The sequence below is a fragment of the Amia ocellicauda genome, chromosome 20, assembly GCF_036373705.1.
Source record: "Amia ocellicauda isolate fAmiCal2 chromosome 20, fAmiCal2.hap1, whole genome shotgun sequence".
In the NCBI taxonomy this organism is placed as follows: Eukaryota; Metazoa; Chordata; class Actinopteri; order Amiiformes; family Amiidae; genus Amia; species Amia ocellicauda.
Window position 1 is genome coordinate 24,224,880 of NC_089869.1, and position 23,642 is coordinate 24,248,521.

The window sequence follows — 23,642 nt, forward strand, 5'->3', positions numbered from 1 at the left end:
ACAGCGGGCGAGACGTGGCCTGCAGCTGGTCTGACAGTGTGTGCGGTCTGGGGTGTCCGTGTGGCCCCCGTGTCCTTTGAGAGGGACTCTGCTGTTGAAGTTCCCCTCCGTCCTCCTCCTGTCGTGTCCTAAACACCGACCCGCCTGCTGTCCTCACCCACCACCGCAGGACAGCGCTCCTCCGACTCCTCTTCCCGTACAGCTGAGCTCCGAGAGGCTTAATTGGGCCAGTTAATTGCCTAATGAGTGGACAGCTCAGGACCGTGTTGTTGGACTGGATGACCGCCGGGTCCGCAGAGAGAAGCAGGACAGAAATAAGTGTCTTTTAAAAAACGAAATCGCAATCAGAGAGGAGTCCAGCTGGTGTTGGCCCGGCCAGCAGGTGTCCATCTGCTGTTCTGTCCTCCCAGGCCAAGAGTGCGGCCAGCGCTGGACAGAGCTCCCTCTCGCTGGTCAGCCGTCCCGTAGCTCCTGTAGCTGCTTCCCTGGGGCCCCCGGAGACCCAGCTCCCTCCCGGCGGGGCTCGGCTGTGCTGCTCCAGACACCCACAACTCTTAGCGTAAAGCCGCCCCTGCTGTTCTCGTTCTAGCTCTGTGTCGGAGGAGGCAGGAAGGGACTTCAGCCGCACACACACTCACCACAGAACCCCCGTCCACTCCCTCAGCCCTCGCCTCTCCTCAGGGCCTGGCTCTGACAGGAGAGCTACTGCTGGCACAGGCAGGAGAGAGGGAGAGAGAAGAGAGGAGAGGAGATAGGAGGAAGGAGGGTGTAGGGAAGAGATAGACGAGAGGAGAAGAGGGAATAAGGAGAGTATAAAGAAGTGAAAAAAGAACAGGAGAGAGGAGGAAGGAGGAAGGAGGGAATAGAGAGAGAGGAGGAAGGGTATAGAGAAAGAGGAGAAGTGAAGATTGAGAAAACGGAAGAGAGGAGGGGATAGAGAGGAGGGAGGAGAGGAGAGAAGGGAATAGAGAAGAGAAAGAGAAGGAGAGTAGAAGCAAAAGAGAAGAGAAGAGAAAGGAGAGAGGAGGAGGGAGGGAATAGAGGGGAGAGGAGTGTATAGAGAACAAAAGAGAGAGACTAGAGAAGAGAGAGGAGGAAGGAGGGGCGGGGAGTCTGTGGCGCCTCAGACCAGCGAGGCCTCCGCTAGTCATAGCTCCGTGATCTCCAGCGGGGACTCCGAGATGGTCTGCCGGGTCTTGTGCAGCGGGGTGGACTTGGCCGACTCGGTGCGGGCGTTGCGGTCGGCGTAGGGGCCCTCGGCGTGCAGCGCCTCCAGGGAGCGTCCGAGGGCGCGCTGGTCGTCCTCCGGCAGGCTGTTAAGGTCGGAGGTCAGCAGGGTGCCGGTGCTGCCGTGCACCGCGTGGATGCCCTCCGGCCCGCGCAGCTCCACCGGGTGCTTGTGCTTGAAGCGCAGCGTGCCGCGCCCGCCGCCCGAGCCGCGCTCCTCCTCCTCCTCGTCTACGTCACTCTGGATCAGCTGGGGAGGGGGGGAGGGAAGGAGAGAGATGGAGGGATGGAGAGGGAGAAAGAGGGCAGCAGAGAGAGGGGGAGGGAGGCAGTTATTCAGGATGTTTTTCTAGTGCAGGTAATTAATTAATTACCGTGCTGTGATTTGATTACCCGAGTTGCTAATCAATTAGCATTTTGTAGTAAACGCACCACTCGCGCCCGTGTCAGGGTGGCTGTCCAGGCATTGTGTGTTGTGTGTGCTGGCGATAGAGATGTGCTTTGCGGTTATCGATTCATTTTGTTAGTGCATTAAAAACACAGCAGGTTAAAAATCTGTCTCTGATATGTACATAAATACAACAGTCATGTCTGCAAACACAAACCACTGAGCAAAGCATCCGTCTACAGGGAGAGAGGGGTTAGAGACACCGGGGTTCGAGTCCTTACACAGAGCACAGAGGGGTTAAACAGAGCGGGTAGAAAACGCACACAGCAGCCTCCATCACACTCACACACTCACAGAGCCCGATGTGGCCAGCAGGGGGCAGGCCTGGTCTGCAAATAAAAAACCTTTTAACCATAAAAACAAGAACTGAAAGCAATTTGAATGTTTCCTCTTTTAAAAAATATGTACAGTACTGTGCAAACGTTTTAGGCAAGTGTGAAAAAATGCTGCAAAGGGTGGTCACACCAAATATGGATTTGATGTAGGTTTTTCTTCTGTTCACTCACTTTACATTTAGTTCATTGATAAATATAATCTATTAACATGTCTATTTTTTAAGCATTCTTACTTTATAGAATTTTTTCACACCTGCCTAAACCTTTTGCACAGAACTGTACATTCAGTTTAAATCCAAGAAAAACCTGATCGAGGAAGAGGTGTCTTTTTAAATGACTATTGAATGTGTCTGTTGATATGTATGCTGACAAACGTGCTGTGACTGATAGCAGTGACACAGAGATACAGATACAGTGAAGTCCTTCCTGTGGGCAGACAGTTACACAACACCTGTGCAAAACCTGACATGTCAGACTAGGAAAGGTGTATGATTTGAAGAAATGCGCACACCATGGCCAACGCAACGCACAGAAGTCTCTACACACAGCGGGTCCAGGGTCCGACACGTTCATGACAGACAAGTATATTCACATTGGAGCCAAACACTTTCATTGTAGTATTATTTAGATTGTTTCCATTATAACAGCGTGGCTTGGAACCACCATTTTGTATCCAGTTTCCACAGAACATCTCTGGGATCACCTGGCAGGTGACTACAGTGTGTCATCTCAGCCCAGAAGCCCATCAGTCCCGTCTTATGACAACCAACAGGCGGCTCACAAACTGTGTTTTTCACTGGGCAGCGCTGCCTTAAAGCATTACTATAGACAGTGCAGCACTCTGGAGGGAGTGTAGAGAGTGAGACAGCACTCTGGAGGGAATGTGGAGAGTAATACAGCACTCTGGAGACAGTGTAGAGAGTGAGACAGTAGAACATTATGTAAGAGAATATAGATAGTGAGGCAACACTCTGAAGGGAGTGTAGAGAGTGAAACTGCACTGGAGGCAGTGTAGAGAGTGACACGGCACTCTGGAAGGAGTGTAGAGAGTGAAACAGCACTCTGGAGGCAGTGTAGAGAGTGACACGGCACTCTGGAAGGAGTGTAGAGAGTGAAACAGCACTCTGGAGGCAGTGTAGAGAGTGACACGGCACTCTGGAAGGAGTGTAGAGAGTGAGGCAGCACTCTAGAGGGATTGTAGAGAGTGAGGCAGCACTCTAGAGGGATTGTAGAGAGTGAGACAGCACTGAAGGGAGTGTAGAAAGTGAAACAGCACTGGAGGCAGTGTAGAGAGTGAGACAGCACTCTGTGTCCCACCTCAGTGATGGAGGACTCGTCAGCATTGCTGGTGGACTTGGTGACCAGACGTGCGGCAAACAGCTTCTTCAGATGCAGATAATCGTCCAGAACCACCTTCAGCAGGGAGCCCTGCCAGCACACAGCGCATTAACACACTCTGACACACACACACACACAGCGCATTAACACACTCTGACACACACACACACACAGCGCATTAACACACTCTGACACACACACACACACAGCGCATTAACACACTCTGACACACACACACACAGAGCATTAACACCCTCTGACACACACACACACAGAGCATTAACACACTCTGACACACACACACAGAGCATTAACACACTCTGACACACACACACACAGAGCATTAACACCCTCCGACACACACACACACAGAGCATTAACACCCTCTGACACACACACACACAGAGCATTAACACCCTCCGACACACACACACAGAGCATTAACACACTCTGACACACACACACACACACAGCGCATTAACACCCTCTGACACACACACACACAGAGCATTAACACCCTCCGACACACACACTCTGACACACACACACACACACACAGAGCATTAACACACTCTGACACACACACACACACACACAGCGCATTAACACCCTCTGACACACACACACACAGCACATTAACACCCTCTGACACACACACACACACACACACACACACACACAGCGCATTAACACCCTCTGACACACACACACACAGCGCATTAACACCCTCTGACACACACACACACACACACACAGCGCATTAACACCCTCTGACACACACACACACACACACACAGCATTAACACCCTCTGACACACACACACACACACACACACACACACACAGCGCATTAACACCCTCTGACACACACACACACACACACAGCGCATTAACACACTGACACACACAGAGGGTGTTAACACACTGACAGACACATAAGCGCATTAACACACTGTCACTCACACACACACACAGCGCATTAACACACTCTGTCACACACTGGTGGCAGTGGCGGTGTGTTCAGGTATCGGAGGGGCAGGACAGGCGTGCTCACCTTGATGGGCCCCTCCCTCATGATCTGGCCCAGCTTGGCGATGTTGTCGTACTCCTGGATGGCAGCGCGCAGGTAGCGGTCATCCTCAGGTTTGGATGCCTGTGGCTCGCGCCCGAATGTGCCCTGGGGGAGGGGCAGCACAGTGACACTCGAACACGGGCAGAGCGACACTCAGACACAGTGCAGTGACATTCAGACACAGGCAGCACAGAGACACTCGGACACAGTGCAGTGACATTCAGACAGTGCAGTGACACTCGGACAGTGCAGTGACACTCAGACAGTGCAGTGACATTCAGACAGTGCAGTGACACTCGGACACAGTGCAGTGACACTCAGACAGTGCAGTGACACTCAGACACAGTGCAGTGACACTCAGACAGTGCAGTGACACTCGGACACAGTGCAGTGACACTCAGACAGTGCAGTGACACTCGGACACAGTGCAGTGACACTCAGACAGTGCAGTGACATTCAGACAGTGCAGTGACACTCAGACAGTGCAGTGACACTCAGACAGTGCAGTGACACTCGGACACAGTGCAGTGACATTCAGACACGGGCAGCACAGAGACACTCAGACACAGTGCAGTGACACTCAGACACGGGCAGCACAGAGACACTCGGACACAGTGCAGTGACATTCAGACAGTGAAGTGACACTCGGACACGGGCAGCACAAAGACACTCGGACACAGTGCAGTGACACTGGGACACGGGCAGAACGACTAGGACAAGGACACTCGTATAGCCAGTGGCTGCCAAACGCCGACCCACGGCCCCCAGCCAGCAGTGAAGTGTGCGCTGGCTATGTAGCTTCTATGGTGGTGGGCCACAGTGTGAGAGAGAGGGGGACCCGCTGCTGTACAGTGCAGGGGCAGTGGGGTACAGTAGGGTAAAGTGGGGTACAATGGGTGTGGAGGAGTGTTATGTGACAACTATCAGGCAATGAGACATCGATTCAAGATGTTGATGCAAAAACAGAACAGAAGATTTATTGAAGAACAAAAACAAGAACAAACACTGGAGGGAAGACACAACAGCCCAGCACTGTAACGGCCTCCCCCCCGATCCCCTGATCTCCCCCAGCCAAACCACTGTGTCATCAAATATAAAAATATTAACAATATCAATGATTCACTTTCGAACAAATACCAAATATATTTCTACTATTGATTACATTTATGGTATTTAACCCTTAAACTGAAATATAAAAATGTAAGCAAATAATAGGGATCGTATATATCTGCACCCCTGCTAGTGCTGGTGTGGTGTGCGCTCCCGGGACTGCCGTGTAACACAACAGAGAAATGGCATGCGTGTGCACTAAACACACAGACGCACGCACATATACACACACACATGCATGCACGCACACAGACGCACACACACAAATACACACATGCACACGCACGCACATACATGCGCACACACACACAGAGTAGTCGTGCAGGTAAGCTGGTTCAGTTCTGCTGTCATTTCACTTACAGGTTCATCTCGTCGACTTTTTGAACAAAGACAACAACTGCCTGTTATTGTTAATAGTTTATTTAACAGTGTATTTGAAATAAAGCAATATTAGCAATTGTTGACTTTGTTCATGGACTGTTGGCGAGATTTGCAGGTTAAACATGCCAATAAACGTGCAAAAAGGAAGAATTGAAAATGTAACGTGTATATTAAAATGAACAGGTCAGTAATGGGCAGTGGGGTACAGCGCAGGGGCAGTGGCGGGGCAGTGGGGTGCGGCTGCGCTCACGTGGGTGCGGGCGGGGCTGTTCCACAGGTCGGTGATGTCACTCAGGTTCTCAGGCAGGTCGTCCTCGTGTTCGGCCTGCGCTGCCAGCTCCAGGTTTCTGCAGAATGGGTCCAGCCACACCGGGTTCGCCCTGACACGCGCACACACACACACACACACGCGGTTACACACGGACACACACCAGGGCCCCGCTCCTCGTAGCTGCCTAACCGAGTTTGCCAGATTACTGAGGATAGCGTGACGGGTCGTGCTTGGTCTGTTCCTCGGAGCAGCTTTAAGGCCCGCTCAGTAAGTTCCTGTAGCAACACATCCTGAATCGTCAGCCTGCTCCAGCGCGGACGCACTCTGACTCGGAGGAGCCGGATCTGTACGGACAAGCCGGTGCTTCTACTCAGTGACACCCCTCTGAAATGGCAGCGCCCCGCCTTAGAGATCAAGGAGCAATTTTAATAAGATCAGCTATTCGTAGGGAACGAGTACTGAGAGATCGCCAAGATAATTTGCATCATTATCACATTTTCCTGTCTGAGCGCTACAGAGTCAGTCAGCGAGGTATAATTTACCTAATACATCTCCTTGAGCTGTAGCCTACATCAGGGGTTCACAAACTTTTTGACCCAGGGACCCCTATGCCACCCATATTTTGGTTGCATTAAAAACTGGAGGGGGGAGGTGGTGCTGGCGGTACAAGCGTGTGAGGGCAGGGGGGGGTGGTGCTGATGGTATATGGTTTGGTAATGTAGGCCAGAGATTCCCACAGACCACCTAGCACCCCCTCGCGGACCCCAACTGCCCGGCGCAGCTGTGCTTTGACAGTAACACAGACTATATGCAGCGCTGCGCTTTTTTGCTAGAGCCGCATTCCTATACTCAGTTCAAAATATAGTCAGAGCTGCTGCTACGAGGTTATATGCAAATTAACGAATAGGTAATCCTATCGTTATAGTTTTATAGACTACATTATTATGTGATGTGGTTGAAGCTGAAAATTTGGAACATTCAAAAACAGACTGGATAGGATCCTTGATCACTTAGTTATTAATGGTCACCAAACGAGCACGATGGGGCGGATGGGCTCCTCTCGATTGGACACTTTCTTATGTTCTAATGCAGAGATCCACACAGTCATTGCGCTGTACAGTCAGATCCACTTCAAGGCACCTCAGGACCAAATGAGGCAGATTTTGTGAACAGGTAATCATTTCACAGCATCAATGTACAGGTGCTTATGATGTTATTGACAATTTTAATGACAATTATAGACAGTGGGGTATCAGATTGTGGATAATCACCCATGACCTGACCTCAGTTATTCCCATATGATCTGTGAATCCACCCACCTCATTTCAAGTATTGACCGCAGGTGGTCAGGCTCTGTCCACGACTCGAGAATATTTAGAGTCTACATTGTGGCAGAGATTCGAGGAAGGTGTAATAATGTAAAGAAGGAATAATCGTATTTGTCAGAAATGATCATTGATTAAATATTTATTTAATGAAGTGATCTAAAAGTGTTCCTCTCATAGGTCAATATGATGGGATAATGTCCTGTTAATTTGGCTAAAAAGTTGAAGAAATCATTTATATCAGACAGATTACTTAGTACAACATAATACTAAAGCATTATATATTTAAAAAAGAACAACGGCACAATATGACAACACAATAGAGATCTAATCATTCTGATGCAGGATGTGTGAAATTATTATACACCGATCAGCCATAAAATTATGACCACCTGCCTAATATTGTGTAATATTGTGGCTTTTGCCGCCAAAACAGCCCTGACCCGTCGAGGCATGGACTCCACTAGACCTCTGAAGGTGTGCTGTGGTATCTGGCACCAAGACGTTAGCAGCAGATCCTTTAAGTCCTGTAAGTTGCGAGGTGGGGCCTCCATGGATCGGACTTGTTTGTCCAGCACATCCCACAGATGCTCGTTTGGATTGAGATCTGGGGAATTTGGAGGCCAAGTCAACACCTTGAACTCATGGTTCATCAGACCAGACCACCTTCTTCCATTGCTCCGTGGTCCAGTTCTGATGCTCACGTGCCCATTGTAGGCGCTTTCGGCAGTGGACAGGGGTCAGCATGGGCACCCTGACTGGTCTGTGGCTACGCAGCCCCATACGCAACAAACTGCGATGCACTGTGTGTTCTGACACCTTTCTATCAGAACCAGCATTCACTCTTTCAGCAATTTGAGCTACAGTAGCTCGTCTGTTGGATCGGACCACACGGGCCAGCCTTCGCTCCCCACGTGCATCAGTGAGCCTTGGCCGCCCAGGACCCTGTCGCCGGTTCACCGCTTTTCCATCCTTGGACACTTTTGATAGGTACTGACCACTGCAGACCGGGAACACCCCACAAGAGCTGCAGTTTTGGAGATGCTCTGACCCAGTCGTCTAGCCATCACAATGTGGCCCTTGTCAAAGTCGCTCAGATCCTTACGCTGCCCATTTTTCCTGCTTCTAACACATCAACTTTGAGGACAAAATGTTCACTTGCTGCCTAATATATCCCACCCACTGACAGGTGCCATGATAACGAGATTATCAGTGTCATTCACTTCACCTGTCAGTGCTCATAATGTTATGGCTGGTCGGTGTATACATTTAATACGAAGCATTGAAAGGAAGCGCAGCAGCAGGGTTGTCTTTATATTGTCTTTACATATTAGAAACGGAGACAGCCTGACTTGAAGTATCGGATTGATTGAATCCGGCTAACTTCTGATTAGCCTGAATTAGTAAAACCAGGTACGAGGAACGGAGCCCAGGTGTATACCTTGACAAATAATCAAATACTGTGACACTCTAGAATACAATAAATAAATACATTTCTACTGATGATACAATCTCTGTACAGCTGCCTGTCTGTGCCTGTCCGTGTGTCTGTGCCTGTGTCTGTCTGTCTGTCTCTGTCTGTGTGTCTGTGCCTGTGTCTGTCTGTATCTGTGCCTGTGTCTGTCTGTGTTTCTGTGTCTGTCTGTGTGTCTGTGCCTGTCTGTGTGTCTGTGCCTGTGTCTGTCTGTGTTTCTGTGTCTGTGCCTGTCTGTGTGTCTGTATCTGTCTGTGCCTGTGTCTGTCTGTGCCTGTGTGTCTGTGACTGTGTCTGTCTGTGTGTCTGTGACTGTGACTGTGTCTGTGTCTGTCTGTGTGTCTGTGTCTGTCTGTCTGTGCCTGTGTGTCTGTTTCTGTGTCTGTCTGTGTCTGTGCCTGTCTGTGTGTCTGTGCCTGTGTCTGTCTGTCTGTGCCTGTGTGTCTGTGTCTGTCTGTGTTTCTGTGTCTGTCTGTGCCTGTGTCTGTCTGTCTGTGCCTGTGTGTCTGTTTCTGTGTCTGTCTGTGTCTGTGCCTGTGTCTGTCTGTCTGTGCCTGTGTGTCTGTGTCTGTCTGTCTGTGCCTGTGTGTCTGTGTCTGTCTGTTTCTGTGTCTGTGACTGTGTGTCTGTGTCTGTGCCTGTCTGTATCTGTCTGTCTGTGTGTCTGTGTCTATATCTGTCTGTGCCTGTGTCTGTCTGTTTCTGTGTCTGTCTGTCTGTGTCTGTCTGTGTGTCTGTATCTGTCTGTGCCTGTGTGTCTGTGACTGTGTCTGTCTGTGTGTCTGTGTCTGTCTGTGTCTATATCTGTCTGTGCCTGTGTCTCTCTGTGTCTGTCTGTGTTTCTGTGTCTGTCTGTGTCTGTGCCTGTCTGTGTGTCTGTGCCTGTGTCTGTCTGTGCCTGTGTGTCTGTTTCTGTGTCTGTCTGTGTCTGTGCCTGTCTGTGTGTCTGTGCCTGTGTCTCTGTCTGTGCCTGTGTGTCTGTGACTGTGTGTCTGTGTCTGTGCCTGTCTGTATCTGTCTGTCTGTGTCTATATCTGTCTGTGCCTGTGTCTGTCTGTCTGTCTGTGTGTCTGTGTCTATATCTGTCTGTGCCTGTGTCTGTCTGTTTCTGTGTCTGTCTGTCTGTTTCTGTGTCTGTCTGTCTGTGCCTGTCTGTCTGTCTGTGTTTCTGTGTCTGTCTGTGTGTCTGTATCTGTCTGTGCCTGTGTGTCTGTGTGACTGTGTCTGTCTGTGTCTATATCTGTCTGTGCCTGTGTCTCTCTGTGTCTGTCTGTGTTTCTGTGTCTGTGTCTGTCTGTGTGTCTGTATCTGTCTGTGCCTGTGTGTCTGTCTGTGCCTGTGTGTCTGTGACTGTCTGTCTGTGTGTCTGTGTCTGTGCCTGTCTGTGCCTGTGTCTGTCTGTGTTTCTGTGTATGTCTGTGTCTGTGTGTCTGTGTCTGTCTGTGCCTGTGTCTGTCTGTCTGTGTGTCTGTGTCTGTGTGTCTGTGACTGTCTGTGTCTATATCTGTCTGTGACTGTGTCTGTGCCTGTCTGTGTCTGTGCCTGTCTGTGTTTCTGTGTATGTCTGTGTCTGTGTGTCTGTGTCTGTCTGTGCCTGTGTCTGTCTGTCTGTGTGTCTGTGTCTGTGTGTCTGTGACTGTCTGTGTCTATATCTGTCTGTGACTGTGTCTGTGCCTGTCTGTGTCTGTGCCTGTCTGTGCCTGTGTCTGTCTGTGTTTCTGTGTATGTCTGTGTCTGTGTTTCTGTGTCTGTCTGTGTGTCTGTATCTGTCTGTGCCTGTGTGTGTGTCTGTGTCTATATCTGTCTGTGCCTGTGTCTGTCTGTGTTTCTGTGTCTGTCTGTGTCTGTGCCTGTCTGTGTGTCTGTGCCTGTGTCTGTCTGTCTGTGCCTGTGTGTCTGTGTCTGTGACTGTGTGTCTGTCTGTATCTGCCTGTCTGTGTGTCTGTGTCTATATCTGTCTGTGCCTGTGTCTGTCTGTTTCTGTGTCTGTCTGTCTGTGCCTGTCTGTGTGTCTGTGCCTGTGTCTGTCTGTGTGTCTGTATCTGTCTGTGCCTGTGTCTGTGACTGTGTCTGTCTGTGTCTGTGCCTGTCTGTGTGTCTGTATCTGTCTGTGCCTGTGTGTCTGTCTGTGTGTCTGTGTCTGTCTGTCTGTGCCTGTCTGTGTCTGTCTGTGTGTCTGTATCTGTCTGTGCCTGTGTGTCTGTCTGTGTGTCTGTGACTGTGTCTGTCTGTGTCTGTGCCTGTCTGTGCCTGTGTCTGTCTGTGTTTCTGTGTCTGTCTGTGCCTGTGTCTGTCTGTGTGTCTGTCTGTCTGTGCCTGTGTCTGTGACTATGTCTGTCTGTGTGTCTGTGACTGTGTCTGTCTGTGCCTGTGTCTGTCTGTGTTTCTGTGTCTGTCTGTGTCTGTGCCTGTCTGTGTGTCTGTGCCTGTGTCTGTCTGTGTCTGTGACTGTCTGTGTGTCTGTGTCTATATCTGTCTGTGCCTGTGTCTGTCTGTTTCTGTGTCTGTCTGTGTGTCTGTGACTGTGTCTGTCTGTGCCTGTGTCTGTCTGTGTTTCTGTGTCTGTCTGTGTCTGTGCCTGTCTGTGTGTCTGTGCCTGTGTCTGTCTGTCTGTGCCTGTCTGTGTGTCTGTGTCTATATCTGTCTGTGCCTGTGTCTGTCTGTGTTTCTGTGTCTGTCTGTGTCTGTGCCTGTCTGTGTGTCTGTGCCTGTGTCTGTGACTGTCTGTGTCTATATCTGTCTGTGACTGTGTCTGTGCCTGTCTGTGTCTGTGCCTGTCTGTGCCTGTGTCTGTCTGTGTTTCTGTGTATGTCTGTGTCTGTGTTTCTGTGTCTGTCTGTGTGTCTGTATCTGTCTGTGCCTGTGTGTGTGTCTGTGTCTATATCTGTCTGTGCCTGTGTCTGTCTGTGTTTCTGTGTCTGTCTGTGTCTGTGCCTGTCTGTGTGTCTGTGCCTGTGTCTGTCTGTCTGTGCCTGTGTGTCTGTGTCTGTCCGTGTTTCTGTGTCTGTGACTGTGTGTCTGTCTGTATCTGCCTGTCTGTGTGTCTGTGTCTATATCTGTCTGTGCCTGTGTCTGTCTGTTTCTGTGTCTGTCTGTCTGTGCCTGTCTGTGTGTCTGTGCCTGTGTCTGTCTGTGTGTCTGTATCTGTCTGTGCCTGTCTGTGACTGTGTCTGTCTGTGTCTGTGCCTGTCTGTGTGTCTGTATCTGTCTGTGCCTGTGTGTCTGTCTGTGTGTCTGTGACTGTGTCTGTCTGTGTCTGTGCCTGTCTGTGTCTATATCTGTCTGTGCCTGTGTCTGTCTGTCTGTGCCTGTCTGTGTGTCTGTGTCTGTCTGTGTGTCTGTATCTGTCTGTGCCTGTGTGTCTGTCTGTGTGTCTGTGACTGTGTCTGTCTGTGTCTGTGCCTGTGTCTGTCTGTGCCTGTGTCTGTCTGTGTTTCTGTGTCTGTCTGTGTTTCTGTGTCTGTCTGTGCCTGTGTCTGTCTGTGTGTCTGTCTGTCTGTGCCTGTGTCTGTGACTATGTCTGTCTGTGTGTCTGTGACTGTGTCTGTCTGTGCCTGTGTCTGTCTGTGTTTCTGTGTCTGTCTGTGTCTGTGCCTGTCTGTGTGTCTGTGCCTGTGTCTGTCTGTGCCTGTGTCTGTCTGTGTTTCTGTGTCTGTCTGTGTCTGTGCCTGTCTGTGTGTCTGTGCCTGTGTCTGTCTGTCTGTGCCTGTGTGTCTGTGTCTGTCCGTGTTTCTGTGTCTGTGACTGTGTGTCTGTCTGTATCTGCCTGTCTGTGTGTCTGTGTCTATATCTGTCTGTGCCTGTGTCTGTCTGTTTCTGTGTCTGTCTGTGTGTCTGTGCCTGTGTCTGTCTGTGTGTCTGTATCTGTCTGTGCCTGTGTCTGTGTCTGTGCCTGTCTGTGTCTGTGCCTGTCTGTGTGTCTGTATCTGTCTGTGCCTGTGTGTCTGTCTGTGTGTCTGTGACTGTGTCTGTCTGTGTCTGTGCCTGTCTGTGTCTATATCTGTCTGTGCCTGTGTCTGTCTGTGTCTGTGACTGTCTGTGTGTCTGTGTCTATATCTGTCTGTGCCTGTGTCTGTCTGTTTCTGTGTCTGTCTGTGTGTCTGTGCCTGTGTCTGTCTGTGTCTGTCTGTGTGTCTGTATCTGTCTGTGCCTGTGTGTCTGTGTCTGTCCGTGTTTCTGTGTCTGTGACTGTGTGTCTGTCTGTATCTGTCTGTCTGTGTGTCTGTGTCTATATCTGTCTGTGCCTGTGTCTGTCTGTTTCTGTGTCTGTCTGTCTGTGTCTGTCTGTGTGTCTGTCTGTGTCTATATCTGTCTGTGCCTGTGTCTGTCTGTGTGTCTGTCTGTGTGTCTGTCTGAGTTTCTGTGTCTGTCTGTGTCTGTCTGTGTGTCTGTATCTGTCTGTGCCTGTGTCTGTCTGTCTGTGACTGTGTCTGTCTGTGTTTCTGTGTCTGTCTGTCTGTGACTGTGTCTGTCTGTCTGTGTGTCTGTGACTGTGTCTGTCTGTGTCTGTGCCTGTCTGTGTCTATATCTGTCTGTGCCTGTGTCTGTCTGTGTGTCTGTCTGTGTCTGTCTGTGTGTCTGTGTCTATATCTGTCTGTGTCTGAGTTTCTGTGTCTGTCTGTGTGTCTGTGTCTGTATCTGTCTGTCTGTGAGTCTGTCTGTGCCTGTGTCTGTGTCTGTGTCTGTGCTTGTCTGTGCCTGTGTGTCTGTGTGTCTGTGTCCGTGTCTGTCTGTGTCTGTGCCTGTCTGTCCTCCTGCTGGACTGCTTACCCCTCGAATGAGTACTTGTTGGTGTTCGGCATGTCGAGGATGTCCATGAAGCCCTGGTTACCTGGAGACGCGGAGGAGAGGACAGGAGAGGGATGGGGAGAGAGACAGAGAGACACGGGTATCAGTGCGTGTTTGTGTAGCGGGGCTCGTTTCGATGACGCAATCGCTGTGAATTCAGTCCGGTGTGTAAAGCCCTGCGTCGGGAGAGCGGGCTGTTGGCGTAGCGGGGTTCGTCACTGGTTTGAATCGGAACGGAGGCTTCGGCCTGAACACGCTACAGTCCACACCGCATCTTCAGACAGCGTGATCAAGTAACAGAAGTCTCCTTCTCGGCAGGTAACCAGATTCTGTGTGTGCGTGTGCGTGTGCGTGCGCTCTCAGCTCCAGAGCGTCGCTCCCCCACACTCACCTGTGGATCCTGCTACTATGGCCTTCAGCTTCCTTTTGTGTCTGCAGGAGAAACACAGGCGTCATGGTTAGGTTGCACAACTATTGTGTAATGCTGAAAACACACACACGCACATTGCACATTGCAGTCTGTGGTTTGTGCATGCTTGTACGTAACAGACATGCTTCTGCTTTGTGTGTGTTGAGAACAAACATGCAAACTGCAGCACAGTCAGACACACACACACTGCAGCAGTCAGACACACTGCAGCACAGACACACACTGCAGCACAGACACACACACACACTGCAGCACAGACACACACTGCAGCACAGACACACACACACACTGCAGCACAGTCAGACACACTGCAGCACAGACACACACACTGCAGCACAGACACACACTGCAGCACAGACACACACTGCAGCACAGACACACACACACACTGCAGCACAGACACACACACACTGCAGCACAGACACACACTGCAGCACAGACACACACACACACTGCAGCACAGACACACACTGCAGCACAGACACACACACACACTGCAGCACAGTCAGACACACACTGCAGCACAGACACACACACACACTGCAGCACAGACACACACACACACTGCAGCACAGACACACACACTGCAGCACAGACACACACACACACTGCAGCACACACACACACACTGCAGCACAGACACACACACACACTGCAGCACAGACACACACTGCAGCACAGTCACACACACACACTGCAGCACAGACACACACACACACTGCAGCACAGACACACACTGCAGCACAGTCACACACACACACTGCAGCACAGACACACACACTGCAGCACAGTCACACACACACACTGCAGCACACACACACACACTGCAGCACAGACACACACACACACTGCAGCACAGACACACACACACACTGCAGCACAGACACACACACTGCAGCACAGACACACACACACACTGCAGCACACACACACACACTGCAGCACAGTCACACACACACACTGCAGCACACACACACACACTGCAGCACACACACACACACTGCAGCACAGACACACACACACTGCAGCACAGACACACACACTGCAGCACAGTCACACACACACACTGCAGCACAGACACACACACTGCAGCACAGTCAGACACACACTGCAGCGACAGGATGTTTTATCTATCGGTTATAAATGTCTTGCACGGTGTGATAGTGAAAGGATGCAGGTATATATACTGACTGGTGCAGAGTGACACAGTCAGATCAGCAGTGATAGAGCCATGTGCAGTAACAGAGTGCAGTAACAGCAGAGTACAGTGTAGTAAGAGAGACGATCAGTGCAGCAACAGAGCAGTGTGCAGTAAGAGAGACAGTCTTACACAGTCCTGTAGTACCAGTTCATGAAGATAAAGAGCATGGCGGCGAGGAAGAGCAGCACTGCCAGGATGATGATGGCCATCTGAGAGAGAGAGAGAGAGAGAGAGAGAGAGGGGGAGAGAGGTGGGGGACTCAGACCACTGGACTCTATAGTAGCTTGGGGGTCTCATTCCCATCTCTTGATCCCCATATTTCCGGCCTATTCAACTGGAGCCCGCGGGCCATATCCAGCCCCTTTGATAAATTCTCTGCGTTAATAAAAAATCTGTAAAAAACTCCTCACAAAAATTAGATGTTTGATGCCAAAATGAGCCATCATTCAGTATCCTCCAATAGGATAATCAATGTATCTCTAGTCCCGCCCATTAAGTGCTATCAATCAATGTTACAGCCAATCGGAGCTGCCAGATATACCTGGTAACCGCCGCGGTCTGCAACTGTCTGCCACCACAATCTAGGTATTTTAAAATTGTTTAGCACAAAGTGAAGGTGAGCTGAAACATGTCTTCTACTGCAGAAGAGAAAAGCTGATGATGAAAATCGGCACTTCAGAAGTGAGCGGACTGAGAAATGGCTGTTTGTAACAATGACAGGAGGCGTCTCCTGGATGTGCCTGGGGCTCTTTCACCGCAGATGAGATCACCACACGGCCTGGAGCACCGCAGCGTGCCTTGAGCAGTACAGCGCTGAGTTACAGGACAGCATGGACTCAGTCATGGCTATGATCAGTTTTATCACACTGACATCTAGCCGGCAAATCCGCTTGTTTGGTAGTCTGCTGAGAGACAGGCGTGAACTATGGTCTACTTTTGCACGATGACGTTAGGTGGTTAAGCGAGGGAAATGCTGTCAATACTTTGTGATCTTGGGGAGGAGACTGCGGCCTTTCTGCGAGATTGCCACCGCAAGCCCACAAATCTAGCGAAACTGCTTGACAAGGAGCTCGTAGCACAGGTGTGTCTTTTGAGTGACATCTTCATTCACTTGAATGGACTTCATGTGGGACTACAGGGGAGGGATAAAGCAGTTACTGACATGATCCCCTCCAGCTGGAGCCAGCGGACACGCAGCTATCAGCTGCTCTGAGGCGTGCGGACCAGGCTGGTGGCTGTGTGAGGTTTTGGACTGAGCAGCGATTTCCAGACATGATCTCTGGCCTTTTTCCTTTTGACCGTGTTTAATTCAACACACATGTGAATCCAGCTTCTCTCACATGAACGCCATCAAAGCGACCTCTCATTCCCCCTGGTCCAGCGTGAATCCTCATCCCTGCCCTGACTGCACTGACCTCCTCTGCCTGACTCTCCTAATCTCGCCCAATCTAAGAGTGCAATCTCTCCCATCAGTAGTGAAACACCTGTGTGTTAAAAAGCAGGATCATAACATACGTTTACAAGAAAATGAAAAACCTCTATAAAACGCCTGAAAAGCTCATCTTACTCTCTTTGCCGTATTGTATCCCCGGCCCCGGCGCTGACCTGCAGGGTGGTGAAGTCGTCCGGCGCTCTGCCGCTCACGGCCGGCTGCACGTCCAGCACGTTGTAGTTCCGGAACAGGTTGCGCAGCTGCTCCTTGTTCTCGTCGATCATCTGGATCACCCTGACGGCCGCACGGAGGAAGAGGGGCCACAGCAAGAGCGAAACAACAACAAGCACATCAGGACAGAGTCGCTCCGCCTGCAGCCGCGCCGCTCGCTCCTGACCCAAATAGAACGCTGGCGAAGGACGAGAGACGTGTGCGGCTGTGAGGGGACAGGGGCAGGGACTCACCTCTCCACGTCCAGGATGCGATTGGTCTGCTTGTTGACCACGTGGATCAGGACGTCAGTCTGGGCGAAGTTCACACGATCTTTCTTATCCACGTGGAACTGCGGGGAGAGAGGAGGTCAGAGAGGGGTGGAGCTGAGTAAGACAGAGAGACAGAGAGACAGCGAGATGGTGAGACAGAAAGACATGGACGCAGAAGCACAGCCACACAGCCGCTGTGTCCCGGGCCGGGCTGACCTGCACGTCGTCCGTGTTGACGATGGCGCCAGTGATGTTGGACAGCAGGCTGATAAACTCATCCTGGAACTGGCGCACTCGCTCCGGGATCTCGTTCACCACGATCTTCACTCGCTGGTCGTCCCGCAGGATGTAGATGCCGATGGTGGCCGTGTCGCTGTGGCCTGCCAGGTCACTGGCCAGCACGTCCACCACGAAGTAGCCCGGCTTGTAGGCCGTGAACAGATCAAATGTCCGCACCACCCCGTCTATCTCTCCTGGAGGACAGCGAGGGGCAGAGGGGGAGTATTTTATCAGAAGTGAAAATGGGACAGAAAACAGGGAAGGGAGATTGAGAGGGACAGACATGGGGAGGAGGAGGGAGAAGAGAAGCTCACCGATGGTGAAGACGTTGCCCACGTCCTCAGAGTCGTTGGACTGCAGCCGGACATAGCGGATCGACAGGATGCGATACAGGACCAGGCTGTTGTTGCCCACGTCTGCGTCCAGCGCCCGCACCCGGATCAGGTCTGAGCCCACCTTTGCGTCCGCCGCCACCCCTAGACACATGGAGACAGGCTGAGGGATGGACAGACACTGAGGGACACTGAGACACTCATAGACACTGCGACTGAGAGACACAGATAGAGACACACTGAAACTGAGACACACGGGCACACTGAGACACAGACGGAGACGCCCTGAGGCAGCGTGCCCTGGCCTACCCGCGGTGTACTCGGGCTTGGCGAAGCGGGGCGGTTGGTCGTTGATGTCCTCCAGGTGCACCCTGACCTCCTGCAGAGTGGGGTCCAGGCTGGGGTCCAGGGCGCGGGGGCGGGCTGACCTCTGACCCCGTGGGGGTGTCCAGTTGCCGTTGCTGGAGGCCTTGACGATGATGGGGTACACGGGCATCACCTCCCGGTCCAGCTCCCGCGTCACGCGCAGGACCCCCTCCTGGCTCATCTGGAAATTGCCCTCATTGTCGCCCCCTGCAGGACACAGCGCAGCTCAACACCAAGGGGCTTCCTCACCCTCTCCCTCTCCCTCCCCTCTTTCCATTGCCTCTCCCTCCCTCTCTCCTCCTTTCTTTCAGTCCCTCTCTCCCCCTCTCTCTATGGCCTACAACCTCTTCTCTCCCTGCCCCTCTCACTGACCTGCGATGAAGTAGTACACCACGGCGTTGGAGCCCTCGTCAGCGTCCACAGCGCCAGTCACGTTGCCCACCAGTGTCCCAGGGCTGGAGTGCTCCGGCACCCACAGAGACTGGTATGGCACGCTGCCCCGCTGGTGCACACACACACACACGCACACGCACACATACAGGCAAACAGAGAACCAAGAGAGACACACAGAGAGACAGACAGCGGTCAGTATTTTGTATCACAGTGGATGGGAGACTGTGTGATCAGTGTGCAGGCCGGTGTGTTATCGTTGTGCAGTGTGTTGTCTCACCGGGGGCTTGAGGAACACGGGCTCATTGTCGTCGATGTCAGACAGCGCCACCTGCAGGGGCTGCGTGGTCTCGTACGGCACCGGCTGGCCCAGGTCAAAGGCCACCACGATCAGCTGGGGAGAAAACACTCCGTGAGAGCGGGACTGACACACACACACACACACACACACAGACATGCATACAGACACAACACGGACCATTGGACCATTGGACAGTCAGTGTGTCAGTCGCTGAGTGAGCCAGTGTGGGGAGGTGTGCATGTGAGTGAGTCAGTGAGTCAATGCAGTGTTGTGTGTGTGAGTGAGCCAGTGTGTGAGTGTGTCAGTGCAGTGGGGAGTGTAAGTGTGTGAGGGTGTCAGTGTGAGGGTGTCAGTGTAGTGGGGAGTGTAAGTGTGTGAGAGTGTCAGTGTGAGGGTGTCAGTGTGTTGGGGAGTGTAAGTGTGTGAGGGTGTCAGTGTGAGGGTGTCAGTGTAGTGGGGAGTGTAAGTGTGTGAGAGTGTCAGTGTGAGGGTGTCAGTGTGGTGGGGAGTGTAAGTGTGTGAGGGTGTCAGTGTGGTGGGGTGTGTCAGTGTGTGAGGGTGTCAGTGTGAGGGTGTCAGTGCGGTGGGGAGTATCAGTGTGTGAGGGTGTCAGTGTGAGGGTGTCAGTGCGGTGGGGAGTGTCAGTGTGAGGGTGTCAGGGCCGTGTGCTCACGCTGTGCAGGGCCTGCTTCTCCCGGTCGAGCCGCACGGCCGTGGTGATGACGCCGGTCTCTGGGTCGATGTGGAAGTTCTCCCAGTCGCGGTTCCCGGCGCCCGTCTGCAGGAAGCCGTAGCGCACCTCGCCGTTCACCCCCTCGTCACCGTCCGTCGCAAACACCTCGTACACCACGAGCCCCGGGGGACACTCCTACACAGGGGAGAGAGATCGTTCCAAATCAATTCCATCCATGTCCCATGGACCTGCGTGTCTCAGCTTTGTCAGCTCTGACGTCACTCAGTCCTGCCAATAAAGCTTTTCGGAATTTAAATGAATTATTATTTCTCAGAATGGTGAGAGAGAGAAATGGGGGGAGAGACAGAGAGAGAACTGTTTTGAAATGTATTTATCTTTATCTACTAATTATTATATATATATATGTGATATGCATCTTACATTTTATTTTTGGTATAAAATATAGCGTGAAACAAACAAGCCGCCGCATCTTTACAACTACACTGCAAACTCAAACCACAAAAAACAACAATCTTCGCCCATAAGGAAACCACATTTGTTTTTTGTTTTTATGTAACTAAATATAACAACAAAAAAATCATTGTAAATAACCACGATAAAAACTCGTTCTACGCATAAAAGATTCCAACGAATCCCAGAGGGACAGACAGACACAGAGACAGAGAGAGAGACATAACATACAGCCAGGCAGACAGACAGACAGCCCTCACCTCCTGGATGTGCATGATGGTGCCGTTGGCCGGCCGCACGAACGTGGGCCGGTTGTCGTTCACGTCGATGACGGTGATGCACAGCGTGGCCATGCCACAGAGAGGGGGCCGCCCCCGGTCCGTGGCCACGGCCGTCAGGTTGAACCTCTCGAAGGACTGGAGCAGGCGCAGCGAGCGCACCAGGCCCGTGTCCGGCTCCACCGAGAACGCCTCTGGACAGACAGTCAGACACACAGGCCGTTAGAGACACAGACGGACACATGGTTAGCCAGGCACACAGATAGTCAAGACGGACACAGACATACAGACAAGCAGACACACACACAGATTCACACTCAGACAGTCACAGGCACACGGACAGTCAGACACACAGTCAGACACACAGACAGGTGTTGTGCCGGAGCGAGGCGGTGTGAGTGTGGTACCGGCGCCGGGGCCCTGCAGCGAGTAGAGCAGCATGCCGTTCTCGCCCTCGTCCAGGTCGCTGGCGGACAGCGTGATGATGGACGTGCCGCTGGGCTCGTTCTCGAACACGCTGGTGCTGTAGACGCGCTCCGGGAACCGCGGACGGAAGTCATTCACGTCCAGAACTGTGACCAGAACCTGGACCGGGACACGGGGCGCCGGATTCAGATCGACTCCGAATCAGCTGGGTACAGTATGTGTGTGTGTGCGTGCATGTGTGTGCGTGTGCGTGTGTGTGTGCGTGTGGCAGTGCGGTGTGTCAGACCTGCACAGAATTCTCGCGCCGATTGTTGACACTGCCCCCTGGGTTGTCACGGGCCACGGCTGTCAGGGTGTAATGGTCTTTGGTCTCTCGGTCCAGAGGGGCAAGGATGTAGATATCACCCTGAGAGAGGGAGAGAGAGAGGGAGAGGGACAGAGAGGGAGAGAGGGAGAGGGGGGGGTAGAGGAGAGGAAATCAGGAGAGAGGTAGTGAGGCAGAAGTAGGAGAGAGGGCAGAGTGCTGGTTCTGGTACTGGTCCCCTCTCGCCCAGCACCCCCTCAGAGACGGGGCAGGCGTGGCAGACAGTCCTGAGGTCTCACCGTGGAGGGGGTGATGCCGAAGCGGCCCTCTCCATCCACCAGGCTGTACTCGATCACCGAGAAGGGCCCCGAGTCGGCGTCCGTGGCCATGACGCGCTGCACCACCGTGCCCAGAGCCACGTCCTCGAACACGGCCTTCTGCGGGAACACACACGCGGTCAAACTCGCGCACACAGACACACGCAGACATGTATACACGGTCAGACCCGCACACAGAGTCACACACACAGAAGCACAGACATGTACACATCTTAGTCATGCCAGTTTGCACCTTGGAATTGAATTTTAGATAGAGAGACCAAGACAGACAATGAAAGAGAGACAAACAGAGACAGAGACATAAGAACATAAGACAGTGTCCAATCGAGAGGAGCCCATTCGCCCCATCGTGCTCGTTTGGTGTCCATTAATAACTCAGTGATCAACGATCCTATCCAGTCTGTTTGTGAATGTTCCCAAATTGTCTCTTCAGCCACATCGCTGGGGAGTTTGTTCAGATTGTGACGCCTCTCTGTGTGAAGAAGTGTCTCCTGTTTTCAGTCTTGAACGCCTTGAAGCCCAATTTCCATTTGTGTCCCGGGTGCGTGTGTCCCTGCTGATCTGGAAAAGCTCCTCTGGTTTGATGTGGTCGATGCCTTTCATGATTTTGAAGACTTGGATCAAGTCCCCACGTAGTCTCCTCTGTTCCAGGGTGAAAAGGTTCAGTTCCTCAGTCTCTCAGTAGGACATTCCCTTCAGACCTGGAATAAGTCTGGCTGCTCTCCTCTGAACTGCCTCTAGAGCAGCGATATCTTTCTTGAAGTGTGGAGCCCAGAACTGTCCACAGTATCCAGATGAGCTCTAACTAGTGCATTGTACAGTCTGAACATCACTGCCCTTGTTCTCAACTCTACACTGCAGGAGAGAGAGACAGAGACAGACAAAGAGGGAGAGAGAGAGGCAGGGAAGGGGAGGAGTGTGTGGAAGTAGAGATGGAGGAGGAGGAGGCTAGAGGAGACACAGACAAGGAGAGAGGGAGGAGTGTAGTGACGGGCGAGCGCTGTGGTGTGCCGGGCAGCGCCACCCCTGTGGCCACACCTGGTAGGACGGCTGTGCGAAGACAGGGTTGTTGTCATTGGTGTCGACGATGCACAGGGAAACGGGCAGCTCGGTGGCGCGCGGGGGAGCGCCGTGGTCCTGGGCCCGTACCGTGAAGTTCAGCCACTGCACCTGCTCGAAGTCCACCGTGCGGTTCGCCACGATCTTACCTGCAGGGCACAACACAGAGCACACCACAACACCTCAGAGCACAGCACAGAACACACACAGTCCAGTAAATCACACACACGTGTGAGGGTCAGGGTGAGGTGCTGAACTGTGCCGTGTGGGCGTGGGGGGCTTCTGACCTGCCGAGGGGTCCTCGAGACGCAGGTAGCCCCCGCGCGGCAGGTTCCACAGCTCGTAGGTCACCTGGCCGTTCGGGCCCTTGTCCGGGTCCACGGCCGAGACGGACAGCAGCGTGGTGCCGGGCTGGGCCCCCTCCAGGATCTGCTCCGAGAAACTGGTCACCCCGAACGGGCGGAACCGCGGGGCGTTGTCATTCACGTCCAGGACGTTGACCGTGAGCATGGCTGTGGAGGGGCGGAGAGAGAGAGAGAAAAGGGAGTCAGGGTGAAAGGGTGAGTGGTGAGGAAGAGGGGGAAGTGATGGGTGGGGTGCCAGTGAGTGAGTGACGGGTGGGGTGGCAGCGAGTGACGGGTGGGGTGGCAGCGAGTTAGTGACGGGTGGGGTGGCAGCGAGTTAGTGAGTGACGGGTGGGATGGCAGCGAGTGAGTGAGTAACGGGTGGGGTGGCAGCGAGTGACGGGTGGGATGGCAGCGAGTGAGTGAGTGACGGGTGGGATGGCAGCGAGTGAGTGAGTAACGGGTGGGGTGGCAGCGAGTGACGGGTGGGATGGCAGCGAGTGAGTGAGTAACGGGTGGGGTGGCAGCGAGTGACGGGTGGGGTGGCAGCGAGTTAGTGAGTGACGGGTGGGATGGCAGCGAGTGAGTGAGTAACGGGTGGGGTGGCAGCGAGTGACGGGTGGGATGGCAGCGAGTGAGTGAGTAACGGGTGGGGTGGCAGCGAGTGACGGGTGGGGTGGCAGCGAGTGACGGGTGGGGTGGCAGCGAGTTAGTGACGGGTGGGGTGGCAGCGAGTGAGTGAGTGACGGGTGGGGTGGCAGCGAGTG

The 23,642-nt window shown here is 52.6% G+C and overlaps 1 protein-coding gene across 1 annotated transcript in view; it reads right to left on the reverse strand.

Moving 5' to 3' along the window:
• LOC136715687 (cadherin-23) overlaps nt 1–23,642 on the reverse strand; it is a 25,222-nt gene continuing 1,580 nt past the window's right edge. The window contains exons 4-24 of the mRNA XM_066693043.1: nt 22,819–23,043; nt 22,511–22,680; nt 21,434–21,571; nt 21,117–21,236; nt 20,812–20,989; nt 20,387–20,598; nt 19,656–19,850; nt 18,962–19,075; nt 18,664–18,793; nt 18,235–18,498; nt 17,908–18,069; nt 17,531–17,787; nt 17,297–17,394; nt 17,006–17,126; nt 15,530–15,609; nt 14,161–14,201; nt 13,752–13,812; nt 6,162–6,291; nt 4,403–4,525; nt 3,328–3,438; nt 1–1,477 (exon numbers count right to left, since the gene is read on the reverse strand). Coding sequence (XP_066549140.1) covers nt 1,148–1,477; nt 3,328–3,438; nt 4,403–4,525; nt 6,162–6,291; nt 13,752–13,812; nt 14,161–14,201; nt 15,530–15,609; nt 17,006–17,126; nt 17,297–17,394; nt 17,531–17,787; nt 17,908–18,069; nt 18,235–18,498; nt 18,664–18,793; nt 18,962–19,075; nt 19,656–19,850; nt 20,387–20,598; nt 20,812–20,989; nt 21,117–21,236; nt 21,434–21,571; nt 22,511–22,680; nt 22,819–23,043 — 3,260 coding nt within the window. The 3' untranslated portion in view covers nt 1–1,147. The remainder of the gene's footprint in view (nt 1,478–3,327; nt 3,439–4,402; nt 4,526–6,161; nt 6,292–13,751; nt 13,813–14,160; nt 14,202–15,529; nt 15,610–17,005; nt 17,127–17,296; nt 17,395–17,530; nt 17,788–17,907; nt 18,070–18,234; nt 18,499–18,663; nt 18,794–18,961; nt 19,076–19,655; nt 19,851–20,386; nt 20,599–20,811; nt 20,990–21,116; nt 21,237–21,433; nt 21,572–22,510; nt 22,681–22,818; nt 23,044–23,642) is intronic.